At 38.5% G+C, this 16,053-nt stretch overlaps 4 protein-coding genes across 6 annotated transcripts; 1 reads left to right on the forward strand and 3 right to left on the reverse strand.

Annotated features, from left to right (window-relative positions):
* Positions 1-1,228: 1,228 nt before the first annotated feature.
* LOC104799671 (anaphase-promoting complex subunit 8) lies at positions 1,229-4,217 on the forward strand. The gene is made up of 4 exons (XM_010522312.1): positions 1,229-1,405; positions 1,882-2,194; positions 2,543-3,835; positions 3,935-4,217. The coding sequence occupies exons 1-4, from the start codon at positions 1,320-1,322 to the stop codon at positions 4,022-4,024; spliced, it is 1,782 nt and encodes a 593-aa protein (XP_010520614.1). The 5' UTR covers positions 1,229-1,319; the 3' UTR covers positions 4,025-4,217.
* A 243-nt stretch (positions 4,218-4,460) lies between these two features.
* On the reverse strand, positions 4,461-6,701 carry LOC104798973. The gene is made up of 3 exons (XM_010521251.2): positions 6,476-6,701; positions 6,270-6,336; positions 4,461-6,146 (listed from the first exon to the last, which is right to left on the reverse strand). The coding sequence occupies exons 1-3, from the start codon at positions 6,548-6,550 to the stop codon at positions 5,263-5,265; spliced, it is 1,026 nt and encodes a 341-aa protein (XP_010519553.1). The 5' UTR covers positions 6,551-6,701; the 3' UTR covers positions 4,461-5,262.
* A 1,645-nt stretch (positions 6,702-8,346) lies between these two features.
* Positions 8,347-9,220, reverse strand: LOC104798974. Of its 2 annotated transcripts, none has more exons than XM_010521255.2 (3): positions 8,904-9,220; positions 8,664-8,782; positions 8,347-8,585 (listed from the first exon to the last, which is right to left on the reverse strand). In XM_010521255.2, exons 1-3 carry the CDS (start codon positions 9,154-9,156, stop codon positions 8,517-8,519), a joined length of 441 nt encoding a protein of 146 aa, XP_010519557.1. In that variant the 5' UTR covers positions 9,157-9,220; the 3' UTR covers positions 8,347-8,516. The 2 variants fall into 2 exon arrangements, with proteins under 2 accessions (XP_010519557.1, XP_010519556.1); XM_010521254.2 differs by having other exon boundaries at positions 8,347-8,588; positions 8,904-9,204.
* A 1,716-nt stretch (positions 9,221-10,936) lies between these two features.
* Positions 10,937-15,394, reverse strand: LOC104798975 (nucleobase-ascorbate transporter 6-like). Of its 2 annotated transcripts, none has more exons than XM_010521257.2 (15): positions 15,103-15,394; positions 14,803-14,923; positions 13,866-13,963; positions 13,592-13,768; positions 13,366-13,466; positions 13,169-13,244; positions 12,986-13,045; positions 12,659-12,843; positions 12,445-12,541; positions 12,258-12,344; positions 12,087-12,145; positions 11,906-11,997; positions 11,735-11,812; positions 11,468-11,628; positions 10,937-11,360 (listed from the first exon to the last, which is right to left on the reverse strand). In XM_010521257.2, the coding sequence occupies exons 2-15, from the start codon at positions 14,909-14,911 to the stop codon at positions 11,142-11,144; spliced, it is 1,599 nt and encodes a 532-aa protein (XP_010519559.1). In that variant the 5' UTR covers positions 14,912-14,923; positions 15,103-15,394; the 3' UTR covers positions 10,937-11,141. The 2 variants fall into 2 exon arrangements, with proteins under 2 accessions (XP_010519559.1, XP_010519558.1); XM_010521256.2 differs by having other exon boundaries at positions 14,803-14,976.
* Positions 15,395-16,053: the final 659 nt, after the last annotated feature.

The raw sequence follows: 16,053 nt of genomic DNA on the forward strand, positions 1-16,053 counted from the left end.
AAATGATTAGTACTGACTGGTTGAGAAGTTGCTGTTGGTAGCGATTGCGGGTGGGTGCAGTTAGAAGTGAATGGTTCATTACGGTTGCGGTTGCGTTTTGATATAAATTGTTAAAAAAAATATATTATTTAAAAATAATTTATTTTTTTTATTAAAATATAATACTAAAAAATAATATCAAATCATAACACTAAACAAAATCATCACCAATATATATATTAATGTTTTATATAATTTCTAATAAAAATATTTTAGTTTTTTTGTCGAAACGCCGGAAACCGCTACCAAAACGCAAGTTGGAAGCTGCGATTAGAAAACACAAGTTTGGTTGCGGTTGCGGTTGGTTGCGGTTCAACCAGTCAGTTTTTCAATCGCCCACAACCGCCGAAAATCACAACCGCTCCGTTTGTAGGTGGCGGCGGTGCAACCAGTCGCCCCCAAAGAGATAACCTAAACTATAAAAAACGCAAAGTCTTTGCCAAAATCACCAAATCCTAGGGCTCATAATACGTCCTTATAAAAGTACCGTTTTGCCCTTCCGCGTTTCCAACTTTCTGCTTCGTTTCGAGACTCCGAAAATCTCCTAGCGGGTTTTGACGAAGGCCACGCTCTACACAAACTAAAATATTTTGCTGCATTAGATCATATAAATAAATAAGAATTTCTCAGAATGCGGTCATGTCATGAATAGGTTCTCTGTTTCTTATAAAATCAAATAACATATATTTTATCTGAATCAAATCCAAATCTGATGATTAAATATGTTTTTACCCAAACTAAATTCGAATGGAATATGGAAATAATTCTGCAAACCAAATGAAACTAATTTTAGAAATGAGTTAATGATACGGAATTTGAACCAAACAAAAAATTAGACATAAATCTGAATGAATATATATAGTTTTTCAACAATCGAAAAAAACTCAGATAAAAAATAATTGAAGTAACATGAATGGAAATTCGAGATATCCACTATGGATCAAATTACTTTTTTTTTTTTTTGGCGTTGAAATTTGACCTCTAGACAGTTACGTCTCTTGTGGACATCACACATTCACACCAAGCAGTAATTTTGCAGACTCATCTATTTATTTTTTTATTTTTTTAATTTGTAATTATAAGGATTTCACAAATGGGTGGGCCTAAATAACAACAAAGGCCCAATACATGATGGGCCTACAAACATTCTCCCTCTCTCTCCCACTCTCTCTCGTTTCAAAATCTCTCTCTCTCAGTCAGAGCGCGATTTCTTACAGATTTCTCGAGGAGGAGGAGTTCCAAGTTGTTATTCCGAACACAAGCTCTGTAAAAAATCTTCTATGATCTCGAAGGAGAGTTGCCGCAACGAGCTTCGTGCGGCTATCCGACAGCTCAGTGACCGTTGCCTTTACTCCGCCGCCAAATGGTAGTACCCATTGCTTTAACCCTAATGTTCTCTATCTCCTCTCGTTGTTACAATTTACTCTCTCTCTCTCTCTCTCTCTCTCTCTCTCTCTCATGGCGTTTTCTTCCTCGTCCTGTGATTTAATTGCGACTTTTCCCATCGAAAGACCATTCTTCGGTTTCCTCTCAGGGTTTTCCCGATTCTTCCCGGGTTATGTAGCTTTTAAGAGTTGTAAATTGGAAATTTGTTTTTTTTTTGTTGAAATCTGGTGTCTTTCAGTTTCGGCTTCAGATTCATTTTGAGTTGAGCTTCATATGGGTTTGATGGGACGAGTTCAGATTCCTGTAAAGATGGTATTTTTGACCTATCATTTGCCCTACTTCCTGAGCTGTGGATTCGCAATGGACTGTTATGTTATGATTTGATTTTCTTGTTTTCTTCGCACATTCAAATCCAGTTATGAGGGTTTCTTAGTTGTAAGCCTCCGCTTTGAGCAGGGCAGGAGAGCAGCTTGTGGGAATAGAGCAAGACCCATCAAATTTTACACCTTCAAACACGAGATTCCAGAGAGGAAGCTCGAGCATCCGAAGACGGTTCCGCACCAATGACATCACTTCAACGCCATCGCCTTCTGTTGGTTTGCCTTATGTGTCTACTCCTCTCATGGAGGAAGATGAAGTGGTGGATGGTGACATTTACTTATTGGCAAAGTCCTACTTTGATTGTCGAGAGTACAGAAGAGCTTCCCATTTGCTTCGTGATCAAATGGGGAAGAAATCGATGTTCTTGCGTTGCTATGCCCTTTACCTGGTATGCCCTATCTGTTCTCCTTCTTTGTTCTGAATCTGCATAGAATTTTGAATCTGAGTATATTGCCAATTCCTGCATATACCATCTATCCAACAGAGAATTCAGTTTATAACACTTCATTTCCTTTGTAAATCATTCCCACAAATGCATCAGATAAAACAGGGAAAACGGAAAGAGTTAGAGAAAAAAATGCGACCTTATATATATTACAGAGAAGTAAAAGTCTTTAAAATAGAGAAATTAACATACTCGAACTTTATTTGAATTTCTGTACCACTTTATGTATTCACACACCATTCTACATCCCCACATGCTTTAGAAGAAGAAGAGTCAATCGCATAAAAACAGAGCTCAAGTTCCTGGGTGCCAAAAGGCAATCCTATACCCACATCTAAACTAGAGAACCAGAGTCTGAGACTAATGACGAATGCAACACATGTGGGAAAGAGTGATGCTGTAAACCACGAACTAGTTCCTCTGGAGAGGGAATTATCAGGCCTGAGGAAGAATGGTTCGATCGATTCTTTCGGATTATATCTGTATGGTATGGTGCTTAAAGAAAAAGGGAATGAAGGTCTTGCACGTGCCAGTTTTGTGGAGTCTGTGAACAGCTATCCCTGGAACTGGAGTGCATGGTCAGAGCTGCAATCTTTGTGTACTTCGATCGAAATCTTGAATAGCCTTAATCTAAACAATCACTGGATGAAAGACTTCTTTCTTGCGAATGTTTATCAAGAGCTCAGAATGCACAGTGAGTCCTTGGCAAAGTACGACTATCTGCAAGGTACTTTCAGTTTCAGCAATTACATCCAAGCTCAAATTGCAAAAGCCCATTATAGTCTTAGGGAATTTGACCAGGTTGAAATCATGTTCGAAGAGCTTATGAGAAACGATCCTCATCGTGTTGAAGATATGGACTTGTATTCTAATGTTCTATATGCAAAAGAAGCCTGTGCTGCATTGAGTTACCTTGCACACAAGGTGTTTTTGACAGATAAGTACAGACCCGAGTCTTGCTGCATCATTGGTAACTATTACAGTTTAAAGGGGCAGCATGAAAAGGCAGTAATGTACTTCCGGAGAGCACTCAAACTGAACAAGAAGTACTTATCTGCTTGGACACTTATGGGCCATGAATATGTTGAGATGAAAAATACACCAGCCGCCATTGATGCTTATCGACGTGCTGTTGATATCAACCCATGTGATTATCGAGCTTGGTATGGTTTAGGACAAGCGTATGAGATGATGGGCATGCCTTTCTACGCGCTTCATTATTTCCGGAAATCTGTCTTCTTTCTGCCAAATGATTCTCGGTTGTGGATTGCCATGGCTAAGTGTTACCAAACCGAGCAGCTTAACCTGCTAGAGGAAGCAATCAAGTGTTACAAAAGGGCTGTGAACTGTAATGACACGGAAGGGATTGCTCTTAACCAGCTGGCAAAGCTTCACCAGAAGCTTGGGCGTAATGAAGAAGCTGCATTTTACTTCACGAAGGATGTGGAGAGAATGGACGCTGAAGGATTAGAAGGGCCAAATATGTTTGAGGCTCTGGTTTTTCTTGCTACACATTTCAAAACTCAAAAGAAATTCGAAGAAGCAGAGGTCTATTGTACACGTCTTCTAGATTACAGTGGCCCGGTAAGTTACAGTTCTGGCAATTCTGACCCTGCTAACAAACACCCGAGTTTCTTGATTTAGTTTCACACGTGTTTGACGATGTGTAATCCGTGGTTTCAGGAAAAAGAAAAGGCAAAGAGCTTACTAAGAGGGATCCGGATGGCGCAAACCGGTTTCCCATCAATGGATGTAGAGCATTTTCCTTTATGATGTTTGGTTTCCCAATACTCATGAAAGCTCTTGAGGGGAATGTCTTCGAGCAGGTAAGGGCTTTGGGATGTGAAACTGCGGTTTAACATTAATGGTTTATTGATGTCTTAGTGACAGTGGATACTTCTCTGTTTGTAAACTTGTCTACATATAAAAGTAGCACATAACAACCTCACGAAAATTCCCCTTCTTACCCGTAAAGCTTTGATAAATACGAACCTGCATTATAACTCCTTTCTCTTTTTTCTTTTTCGGGGATTGGTTTAGCTGAATGTCGTCGGATTTTCACATCTTGTATGCTTGGGTACAGCCTTTGGACTCAGTTTCACGGTTAAGATCCCTGTTGCTTTTGCTTAGTACCTAAATGCTAAAAGTGTAGGTGTGATCAGCTAAAGCAGTTTTGTTCTAAAAAAGAAGATGACTGAACATTTGGACACAGCCAAAGGAAGACACAGGGGATAAAAGGAGACCGAACAGCCACAGACACAGACAGAGACGGTTCGAGCATGAACCTCGAAAAAATATTTTCTGGGCAAGACATTAAAGAGAAGCACCACCACTTATATGTTTCTGACTCAATATATGCTTAATATAATGATCACTCCTTTGGTGATAACCCTCAGTTTAAGCACTTGATAGAAAGAGGCAAATGATGCAGGGTCTTCCATGAAGGATCTTTGCAAGGTTAAAAGGGATCTTTCTATTCCAACATGCCCTTGCATTCAAAATGGGTTCTCCAGTGCATGTTTACTTGGAAAAGTTGTAACAAAACTGAGAAGCTTGGGAGAATAGACCAAAGCAGCAAGAACTCTTGACCTTCAATATGTTGTCTCATTGCATGAACCAGCTGCTGATAGAAAGAATCACTCAGGGATAGCACTCGCAGTCCATAGTATTGCATCAGATAAAACAGGGAAAACGGAAAGAGTTAGAGAAAAAAATGCGACCTTATATATATTACAGAGAAGTAAAAGTCTTTAAAATAGAGAAATTAACATACTCGAACTTTATTTGAATTTCTGTACCACTTTATGTATTCACACACCATTCTACATCCCCACATGCTTTAGAAGAAGAAGAGTCAATCGCATAAAAACAGAGCTCAAGTTCCTGGGTGCCAAAAGGCAATCCTATACCCACATCTAAACTAGAGAACCAGAGTCTGAGACTAATGACGAATGCAACACATGTGGTAAAGAAAGAGACGGACATACGGTGAACCAAAAGACACTTCCTCTCTATGACCTGCAAAACATGCTAGACGAACGAGCCAACCGATTTGTCAGACCACCTCCTTGGACACTAGCCTCAGCCTTGACTGCATCCTGATCATACGGTTTCCTGCAACCAGGACAACGTCCATCCCCGTCACATATCGTCTTGTGACAGAAAAGGCAGAGCCGGAAACCACATGGACATGGCAAAAAGTTTGAATCTGTTAAATCCAGATCCTCATAGCAGATGGGACATGACGATGGTGTAGCCACAGTACTAAAATGCCTGTCCATGGCTGGAAAAGTGTGCTGCTTTGACAAGTTAGGCAGGGTCTGAGGGCGAAGCTCATCATCTGGACGCCATGCCCGGTTGCTCTTTTGCATCCCCGATACCGTCCTCTGACAATCTTGCTTTCCATCCATAACACCCACACCTGAACCATTGTGTGGAACAAAGCCATTAATTGAATCCCTTGGAGAAGCCAGTTGTCTGACAGTCTCAGGGTCTTGGCACAACTCGGGAAGATTTTCTTTCTCATGCTTGTCATTGGCGGCTAAGGCATCAGCAACAGCCTCCCAGTCATCCAAACACCCATCGTCATCTCCATCTTCCTCCTCGGTTATATTACCAGAGCAAAAGCCACCACTCCCGCTGCTACTGCTACTCCTGCTGCTGCCACTGAAACTATGGCTTAAATCAGTCCCATCCAGGATACTACTGGTAGGGCTATTGGAAGGTGACTCCATAAAACTCTCCTGATGGAATGTTCCGTCATTATCCTCTTCCTTACGCCCCCTATCCAAATTCTCCACCGGACTGTTGTCTCTCTCCCTTTCATCGGATTTTTCACACCCAGTTCTTTGATTGGGGTTCATCTCCCCCTTAAACCCCTTATTCTTCGCAGCAACTAATGGAGAAAGCAAACAAAAAACCCCAAATTCCGAAATTCAATATAGACAAAGTTGTAAAAGACAGAGAGAAACCTAAGCAAACCTAAACAAATGTAGAAATCAGATTTTCATCATCATACCTTGAGAAAGCCATTGCTCACGACGGGCATCCAGCTTGCACTGTTTCAATTTAGCGGACCTGTTGGTCTGCAAACCAATGCAATAAGCACCAAAAAAGAATTAAGAAATGGAACCGGAAAACAAGACCACAATAGAACCAATCCAATTAAAAAGGAAAGAGATTCGGGAAGAACAGAGAGAGGTTTGATTTCCAAAATATTCATACCCTCTTCTTCTTGCCGAAATCCCTCGCGCTGGGGGCTGCAGTTGCAGAAGCGTTGGTGATCGAATCCGAAATCATGGCTTCGAGAGGATCCTAACGAGAAAGCAGAAAACAAAGGAAAGAAGAATCGATCGCGAGACTGAAGATTCTGAAAAACCCTAATCGGGATTCGTAGAGAGAGACGTGCGATTTTTATTTTCCTTTTGTTTGTTGATGTGTGAGAGAGAATAGAGAGAGATGATATAAGGGATAACGGAAACTCCTCGTCTCCGCTCAAAACTCTCGTCTATATTTTATGCTGTGACCAAACTACCCCTTGTATTAACGTTTACCAAACGCTAGAAGACGTGGGCTCTTCTGTCATTTTGTCTGGCAAACGGTGTCGTACGAGGACAACAAAGGAGTGGAAAACGCCGTCGTTTTATTTTGTTTTTTTTGTTTTTCTTGTTTCTGCTAGGGGTGGGCGTTTCGGGAAACAGTTCAGGTTCATAACGGAATAAATCGGTTCGGTTCTTTCGGTTTTACAAAAATAGGTACCAATCGAATTTTTTATTGTATTCAGTTCGGTTCGGTTTCGGTATCGGTTCGGTTCGGATCCTGGTTTTATTAAAAAAATGATAGATTTTCTTTCAAAATATTCGGTTTTCGAGATTTTTAAAGTTCGGTTCGGTTCGGTTCCGGAAAAATTCGGTTCTCTAAAAATAGTACCGTTCGGAAAATAACAGCGGTTTCGGATCGAAAAAAATACCGTTTTAACGTTCTGATTTAGTCCGGTTCCGAAGAACCGAACCAAAATGCTCAACCCTAGTTTCTGCCTTTAGCTTGAGTTCCTCCTTCCAAACCTAAATAGAATAGGTTTTCAAGATTTTTAAAATCTAAAAACCAAAAAGACTAGACAATTAAAAATTTATAAATTTAATTTTTTTAAAATTTAGAAACCCATTTTAATAAAAAAAAATAAAAACCAAAAAAATAAAGTAAAAAATTCAAAATAAAAACTATTTCCAAATTAAAGTTTAAATAATATCTTTTGGAGTCTACTGAAAGGGGTGGAGCCACTTATTAGGAAGTGGGGTCACTGACCTTATTATCATTAAATCTTTTTTTTAAAGAATGATCTATTAAAATTTGTATGGTCTCCTATATCACGACATAAATTTTGTTTATTTGCACGATAGTTTTGAGTTTTTTTTGTACTATGGCGAGTTTAACATGTTAAATTTGGTCAAATTGGTTATATTTTGTTTCAATGATTTCAGTTCTTGAAATAAATATCTATTCGACATGAATTTGATATTTATATCGATAATTTGATAGAATATACTAATTTTTTAATTTAATTAATCTGTTTGTATTACGGTGAAAACAAAGAAAAATCTTTTATATTCTTGATATATAAAATTTTGAAATTGATTTTGATTTTATCCTTTTATCACTGTGAATGTTGAAAGATGTTTTCCACAGATAAATTCTGTGAAAACAACTTTCGTAATAAGATTGATGATCAAACTATATAATTTGTTTTATAAATATATATATATATATATCAAATTGCTAGGAATGAAATTGTTATTGATAAATTTTAAAAAATGAAAAACGATAGAAAAATCAGTCTTATGTTAATATTTTGCGACGATATATTTTTATTAATTTTAGTTATATATAATTAATAAATATTGTCGGGGACGAAACATTTTTTTATGATGGCCCGTCGTCACTGGCTGAAATCATTTTCAATTTCTCCAGTTGACTTCGCATTTTGCAATCGAAACTTTGGAAAGCACCAAAAGATTCCTTGATTGATCTTGAAAAGATTCCATGACTGATCTTAGAAAGATTCCATATAATTGGATGAGACGTGCAAAACAAAAAGATGTTAGAACTGCTCGCGTCAGAAAACGAATCTCGAATCGGAAACCCTTTGGGATCTTGAATAAGAACAAACCCAAAACCTCCGTTACAGTCGGAGGTTTTGTCCTTCCTTTACAAATTGCAACTGCCAATCTCCAAGCATTGGGGAAACACAGTAAGATCCGAAGCTTTCTTAGGATGCAGATTCTGAAATGCTCTGAAGAGACGGTTGCCAAGCTCCTCTCTGCTTCTCATGTCTCCTCTTCTGCCAAATGAAAAATCAATATGAACTGTACATATATATATGTGTATATATATGTGTATGCATAATTAGAAATACCAGATTGTCATTGGCAGAATCAGATTGATCAGATCTCAAGGCATTCTTCTCTTCCACTGCAAACTCTCCGTAGAGCTTCATTCTTGCACATTTCTTGGCCCATAATCCTTTCATCACCTCTGCGAAATCCCCATCCAAAGAAAACCATTTTACAGTGATCGATATATATATATATATATATATGAGAACAAAGACCAGATATGAAGATGGAGGGCATGAGATTTTGCACGAGCAACGAACCTTGAGAGGAGACGAGCCTGTACACGTGGCCGAGCAAGAGGTGGTCGCAAGGGCGGAGGAGCTTTATGCGTGTCACGCGGAGGGAGCCGCCGTTGGAGACGCCGGAGGATATTATGAGCGCCACGTGGAAGCCGGGATGTGACGTCATCAGCTCCCCCGCCTTCACCGTTCCGTACAGCCTCTCCGACTTCCCGTTCGGTCGTTGGACCACCGCCGCCGCCGCCACCGCCTCCGCCGCCTGACAGTTCCCCATCTCTCTCGACGCAGTGACGCTAATGATGCTTAGTGTGCTGAGCTTCTTAAATCATGCACCTACCGACCATTTCTTTTTTCTTTTTTAAAAAAAAGGAAAAACAATAAAATCGGAAAGTCATTTATATACTACCTTTATTACAAAATTCAGGTTACTCGAATTTATTACATCATTATGAATGGTTTATTACAGCAATTTAACATGTAGTTATGTTAAAAGTACTCCTGATATATACATAGGGGGCACTCATATATAAATATAGCAGATTTAATATCCCCATATCTATCTATTCTGAACGTATGAGTATATGAAATCTGTAAAAATACGTATTTTAAAAAAGAACTATAATAAATATGAATATATTTGTAGATATGACATGGGTGGGAAGCCTTTAAAATGATTAGTTAAAAATTCAAAACGTGAGAGATTGTTATAAAGTCATTAACAGGGACGAATTCTATGCAATTAGAAGGTTTATTGCTAGCATATATATATATATATATATATATATATATATATATATGATTTGGACTGTCCGTACAAAACCAGGTGCTAAGTGATTGGAATTCTCATCTCACGGCAGAATCAGAATCTCTAGAGGCCAAATAATTGTCATCTCTCCACCGACCGAACTCATAAATTCACATTTCATATGAATATGAAGATCATATAATTATTAGTATCCACAAAAAAAAATGTACAACGTTAATACCGCTAAATGTATTATCTGTAATACCAATGATTCAATACCATTAACTTTATAAAAACCATAATAATTTCAAAAAAGGGACAATTATGAATGAGATCCAAGTGAAGTTATATGATAAGATTTAAATAAAAAAGGAGAAATGACAGCAAAAAATGAGCCAAAAATATTCCCCCCTCGTGCAATCAAAACCCTAATCACATGCCAACTGTACAAACCTTTTTCGATCTCCTGAAAGCCACTGTCGCATTAATGCTAACTACGAATTAATTATTACTTAATTAACTAATCAATGACCCAGAAAAACCTTTATTTAACAATTAATAAACAAAGTTATCTTAATTGTTTATTTTCTTGGATAAAGAAACAAAAACCACACGTAAGCGTGAAGGGTCACTTGCTTAAAAGCCGGACGATTCCTTCAACAATATAAAATTATATTAATTTTATTTCTTTAACTACTAAATGTTGTAGGGGTGGGGTCGGCATCGGTCGGGTACCCTGATTTTTAGAGGTATCCGGTCTCATTTTTGTTTTCATGGGTTTTAACAACAATTATTTCGTTTTCATCTTAGCGATCTGCGATTCGGGTACCCGTCACAAAATTCTAAAACCCGAGGGTACCCGAACCCGCCAAACTTTTTTGAAATCCCTTTTAGTGATTTTAAACATATTTAGGTAATTTTATTTGATATTATATTTAAATATTATTGTAAATATATTAAAATGCTAAGGATATAAATGTCATTGTATTAATATCCGGTATCCGCGGGTTACCCGTTGCCATTTAGAAAATCCGAAGCCAAACCCACGGTTCTCATTTTCGACTTCATCGAACTCGTTTTCGTCTTCGTTAAACGTTGCTTAACGAGTACTCGTATTTCAAATACACGTGAGACCGAGCACTCGAAAACCCGCCCACCCCTAAATGTTTGTCCATAAGGATCAATTTTAAAATATTTTTATTCATATAATTTAACGCTTCAATTTTAAAATATTCTTTTTCAATTAAAGAGCTGTTTCTGCATTGAACCAATCTTCAAAATTACGACCAAAAAAAAAAAAAAAAAAAAACAAGAAAGCAAAGTGGGATCTGCTTCGTAGCTACTCAAGTGACAATAGTGTTGTTTTCTCTTAGATTTACAAAAGGCAAAGTAAATAAATGTTGTCGGAATCACTCTTTGTAAGAAAACTACATCACTTAGAACACTAAACAGTAACGGTGAAATTTCGAGGTTCCATCTTCTTCTCCTGAAACAAGCTCAGATCTTTGCTGCCTTCAGACGGATGGGAAATACTTGTTAAGGTTGAAGGGAAGAGAGTAGAACTCTTCGCTTCTGGTGTCGCCTTTGAAAGACCTGAACTTGTCCCACCAATGCTTTCCTCTGTCCTTCCTGATCGACCCGTCTTTCTTGTGCAATGTGTTGTCCAAGAAAAACGCCACGCATCCCGCCACAAAGGGCTCCGACGAGAACGGCACGTTCACCATGTCATTGAACTGCCACCAAAATCCACAGTCAGCGAAACCCATGCAAAGGAAAAAGGTTCCTACTTTGAGGAAGCTAAAAAAAAAAACCCATCTCGGCTTCTATGAACTGTACGCACCCATCGAGCTCCTGTATGGACGGGACCATAACCGTTGATAGCAGTGTACTCATTGAAGTACTGCGGAATAGACAAACCAAGGAAGATGGAGAAACCCAAGATGAACTTCGTCCTGAAGCTGTTAAGGTTGCAGAACTGAAGAAAACTCACACCTCCAGCTCCTACACGTGTGTGTGTATATATATGTACATACATCGTTAACTGCCCGAGCATTTTCAATTCAAAAGTTACTGAGTTCAGAGGTTAGATTTTTCACAGGGGACACACCTACGTAGGCGAAGAAGAGACAGTACAGAGCAGCAATGATGGGTCCAGGAATTGAAGCAAACACAGCTCCGAATTTTCCTGCATAGATTATTTCCATAAACCCCGAGGGAAAAAAAACCATTTGATTTAGACAGCTTTTGCTGAATTAGATTTCAATAAACAGGTTATTACCAAGAATAGAGAAGAAAATCATGAAACCAGCAGCTATCTGGACAACCCTCCGACTACCAACTCGCGTCAGGGCCAAAAGACCGGCGTTCTCTCTGCGTTTGAGCCGCGGTTTAAACAAAAGAATTTAGAGAATATCATGAAAATTTCACACATGACCCAAAAAGAAAAAAAGGATACTTACACAGAAACGGAGGCACCAGCACCTGTACCAAACAACCCTGATATCAGAATTGCAACTCCCTGATTATACAAAAAAAAAAGTTAATCAAATCGTCAGAAGATAATATCTTTGGCTTCATATAAAAAAAAATCCAGTTTTCGGGTAGACGGTGGTAAAGTGTAACCGAATTACCTGCCAGCCAACACCTCGGCTGAGAATAGAAGGTGGCAACATCGTGGCACTTGCGTATCTCGAAACAGAGATAAAAGCACCAGTGGACTGTATCGATTGAAAGAAACAAGAAATCAGAAAAAAATCAATAAACCAGATCACATTCAGTTCTCAAGAAAAAAGATTTATAAGAAAATTTTTCGCAAACCTCCACAAGTGCAACAAAAGAAGCCATCATCATGGCAAAAGCTTCTCCTGCGTCAAAGGAGGGGGCACCCCATTGGAAAGGCCACGGAACTCGTATCCTGGAGGAAAAAACGTATCTATTTCAATAAGAAATCCAAAACCATTCTATACAGAGCCTACATTTGCATCAAATGCTGCAAAAGGCCATTGTTTCACACAAACAAGGAAGAACATACCAAGGTGCAGAACCTATGAGGCCAGAACGATCAGTTCGGCAGCTTGCTTGTGTCTTTGGGGCAGCATCATTGTAGGCCCCGCCAACCGTGAGAAGGTGGGCGTAGATCCACACGATCACCACGGAAAATATCACGGCAAACCGATCAAACACATTTTTCCCTGATTTTATGACATGAGGCAGGTACTGCAACACAAAACATATGAAGATGAAAATCAATAAACATGGACATCAACTTCAGTTAATTTCTTGGAATTAGCCTTCTATGAAAAGACAGAGAGTACAACAACACTAGAAAACAATGGAACAGTAACACATCAAACGTTACCTGTGAAACAAATACTAGAATTAGAAGCTCGGGCAGCCCAATCTCAATGCACTTTGCAACCTGAAAATGATTTTTTTAAACAGAAGTAAACAACCAAAAGCAAGAGTCTTTAGGTCTGCTCGTACTCATTCATATGAAACGATTTAATACTCATGTGTTCCTGCAAAAATAAATAGAACTTACCCCGGGGAAACCGAACTCGTATAGCCCGAAACCTACTAAACCCACCAATGGAGCAGCCGAGAGAGGACTTAAGAACCTGAAACACAAAATAACAATTGCAGGGCATCCCTAATTTAATATCGGAAGCACATCTCGGATAATCTGCTGTTGGGTAAAGAAAATGAATGGGTTGGAACTAATTCCTCCTCCAGACTGACCTGACAACATTACGCCAAAGGCCACTAAAACCGAGAATCATCTGTAGCGTTGAAGCAACAATCAAGGCGCCTTGGGTTGCTCGCATTATCCTTTCAAATCGCTGAACATAGAAATTAAATGTAGGTAGTGTTGTTATAGTGCCAAGAAAGAGGGTCTTGAGATGGTTTAAGATGTAACGTTAGTGGCCAAGTTGATATATGAGAAGGAAAAGTTGGGCTAGCGTACATCTACGGGGTTTGAGGTATCACTGAATCGACTCGAGAGGATAATCGATATGGTGGTTGGGACAAATGTGTAGGATGCTCCGATTACAGCTGGTAATCTTGTCCCGAACAGTGATTGGAGCAAAGTGTTGATCCCAGAGACAAAGAGTATAGTCTGGACCACCTTTGCCTTCTCTTCCTGCGGCATTGTATAAGCCATATCATATGATTAATTCACCAGAGAACATTTCATGTTTCCTCTTATTTATGCTTTTTCTTTTCTCTCAAGACCTTACATTTCCACCTCCCATCTGGGGAACAAGGGCAGTAGGTATGAGGACCGTCGTGCCAAGCATCACGAGGTAGTGTTGAAAACCGAGGAGGATAGCTTCAGCTGAGACACAAGCATGTGGATATATCTCAATCTTATGTATATACAGAATTCTAGATCAACTGATGAAAAGAAGGAACGGGAAACCAACAGCAGAAATGTGAGGGCATGTAAGATGATATGCAGATCAGAAACATCATAAAGACAAGTGACCCGACATGAGCTCATACATTACTTGACTGTCCAATAGTGAACAAATTGTCAACCACATTTTTTCGGATTAGATGTATTTCAACAAATCTACACACATTAATCCAAAAAGCCAATAACAATAATGATAATATAAGATCTCCAAGAATCTGCAGAAATGATAGGTTATGTACATTAAAAGGCCAATGAGGCCTACTTGCAAAAGTTTAAGACACTGACATGACAAAAGAAGGGGATCCACAGTATTCTTATAGAGGAAAAGAATGGGAGAGGAAAAGTATGTATCAACAATTAATAAGTTCAAGGATAGGATTCCCTTGCAGAACAACTTTCTAAAAAGACTAAAAATCAATACAAAACACCTGGGAATTGGGTTTAATTCTCCAACGAGTTAACAATTCCAACACATGAACATAGTTCTTTATGTAGGATTATGCTCTGAAACTGGTGACTAGAGAGATATGGGCCGTGTATGAAGTTCACATTCGCAAATCTATGTAAGAAAAAAAAGTTGTCTTTGAATTAGAACATAACAAGCTAATCATCTAACCATAACATCATCGATCAAAGGAATCATACCCAGAAAAGAAAAACAGAAACCCCCGAGAGAAACTTCAGCCCAGAGAAGAAACAATACTTGAACAAACAAGCATCGTCATTAAGGAAATAACGAGATGGAGAAAGAATCTCACGCCATGGAGGAGGACTGGTGATGCAATACGAAATGTTGGGGAGCTGATCCTTTGGAGGGTGCGGCTGAGGTTCGTCGGCTTTGGGTGCTGGAGCTCCACCTCCCGCCATGGTTTTCTCTCTCTAGAAAACAGCCAAGAAGAAGCCAACGATGAACACGAGCAAAATCTGAAACACTAAAAGAAGAAAGAGCCGCAAAACCCAGAATGAGAATCTTGCAGAAAGTAGCTGAAACGGGTAACGAGGGCACAAATCAAGCAAACATTTTTATAAATCAGGGATAAGAGAAGGAAGAAACCCACATCAGCTTGCAACTGCGGAAGAAGAAGAAGAACAGCGGCAGAGACAGTTTTGGGCACACAAGGGTAAACCCACAGAGAGAGAGAGAGAGATTTCTGAGTAAATTAAAGGCCAAAAAAGTAGCTTTATTATGTGCAACACTCGAGGTAAAGCAGAAGATTAAAAAGGTCAAATTTATGAATCAGGGATTGGGACAATATGCGGGAGCCTTCAATTTTGTATCTTTTTTCTTCGTGATCATCGATTTCGTGAAGGAAATCATCACATCATATGACCATTCGTGTCTGAAAGATCAGTAAACAGTCGCTTCTGTTTTATTTTTATAATGAAAGGCAAAAAGGAAACGAGGGAGTGAAACAGTAAATGCATGTGAACAAAGAGAATACGTGAGGAATCTTTTTCTCTTGAAAAGTAAAGCATTATTAAAGTCTTTATTTTTTTTTCCTTCACCGAATTAAAGTATTAACCTTTCCGGGATCATTTGGAAAATAGGTTTCCAAACAGAAATTACTTTATACTAATAATAATAATTATGTTTTTTTGGTAGAAAATTCAATAGCAACAATAATATCGCTTTCTGTAATCTACCATTTACTTGGGAAAAAAAAACTTTGAGTATGCTCCATTAATTATTTATACATTGTATAAGTGTATAAATAATTACAAAAAAACTTAATTTATACATTGTATAAGTGTAAACCGAAGGTAAATTAATCAATTAATTATTTTTGGCGCCGAACAAGAAAAAAATATGTAGGGGCGACAAGTGGAATATGCTCACTCTAACTCAGTGATAGAATTTTCACAAAACATTCAAGAACACATGTATATGTATATGTATATATATATGTTATGTATATGTATATGTATATGTATATACGAAGATTTTGTACAAAATATTAAAATTTGTAACGTTGTTAGGAACGGATTATAGAAATCGATACGAACGACGC

Source organism: Tarenaya hassleriana, unplaced genomic scaffold (genome assembly GCF_000463585.1).
Source record: "Tarenaya hassleriana unplaced genomic scaffold, ASM46358v1 Cleome6, whole genome shotgun sequence".
Taxonomy (NCBI): domain Eukaryota; kingdom Viridiplantae; phylum Streptophyta; class Magnoliopsida; order Brassicales; family Cleomaceae; genus Tarenaya; species Tarenaya hassleriana.

Bases quoted from the DNA above. Each gene is read 5' to 3' on its own strand.
- LOC104798975 (XM_010521257.2), bottom strand. From the start codon at position 14,911: ATGGCGGGAGGTGGAGCTCCAGCACCCAAAGCCGACGAACCTCAGCCG. The intron at 12,542-12,658 runs GTATGTTCTTCC...TTTTTCCTCCAG, and splicing joins CTCATAGGTTCTGCACCTTG to GATACGAGTTCCGTGGCCTT. The intron at 12,345-12,444 runs GTTTGCGAAAAA...CAATCGATACAG, and splicing joins CTTTTGTTGCACTTGTGGAG to TCCACTGGTGCTTTTATCTC.
- LOC104798974 (XM_010521254.2), bottom strand. From the start codon at position 9,156: ATGGGGAACTGTCAGGCGGCGGAGGCGGTGGCGGCGGCGGCGGTGGTC. The intron at 8,783-8,903 runs GTTCGTTGCTCG...GGGATTTCGCAG, and splicing joins CAGGCTCGTCTCCTCTCAAG to AGGTGATGAAAGGATTATGG. The intron at 8,589-8,663 runs GTATTTCTAATT...TTCATTTGGCAG, and splicing joins ATTCTGCCAATGACAATCTG to AAGAGGAGACATGAGAAGCA.
- LOC104798973 (XM_010521251.2), bottom strand. From the start codon at position 6,550: ATGATTTCGGATTCGATCACCAACGCTTCTGCAACTGCAGCCCCCAGC. The intron at 6,337-6,475 runs GTATGAATATTT...ATTGGTTTGCAG, and splicing joins ATTTCGGCAAGAAGAAGAGG to ACCAACAGGTCCGCTAAATT. The intron at 6,147-6,269 runs GTATGATGATGA...TTTCTCCATTAG, and splicing joins TGAGCAATGGCTTTCTCAAG to TTGCTGCGAAGAATAAGGGG.
- LOC104799671 (XM_010522312.1), top strand. From the start codon at position 1,320: ATGATCTCGAAGGAGAGTTGCCGCAACGAGCTTCGTGCGGCTATCCGA. The intron at 1,406-1,881 runs GTAGTACCCATT...CGCTTTGAGCAG, and splicing joins CTTTACTCCGCCGCCAAATG to GGCAGGAGAGCAGCTTGTGG. The intron at 2,195-2,542 runs GTATGCCCTATC...GCATAAAAACAG, and splicing joins GTTGCTATGCCCTTTACCTG to AGCTCAAGTTCCTGGGTGCC.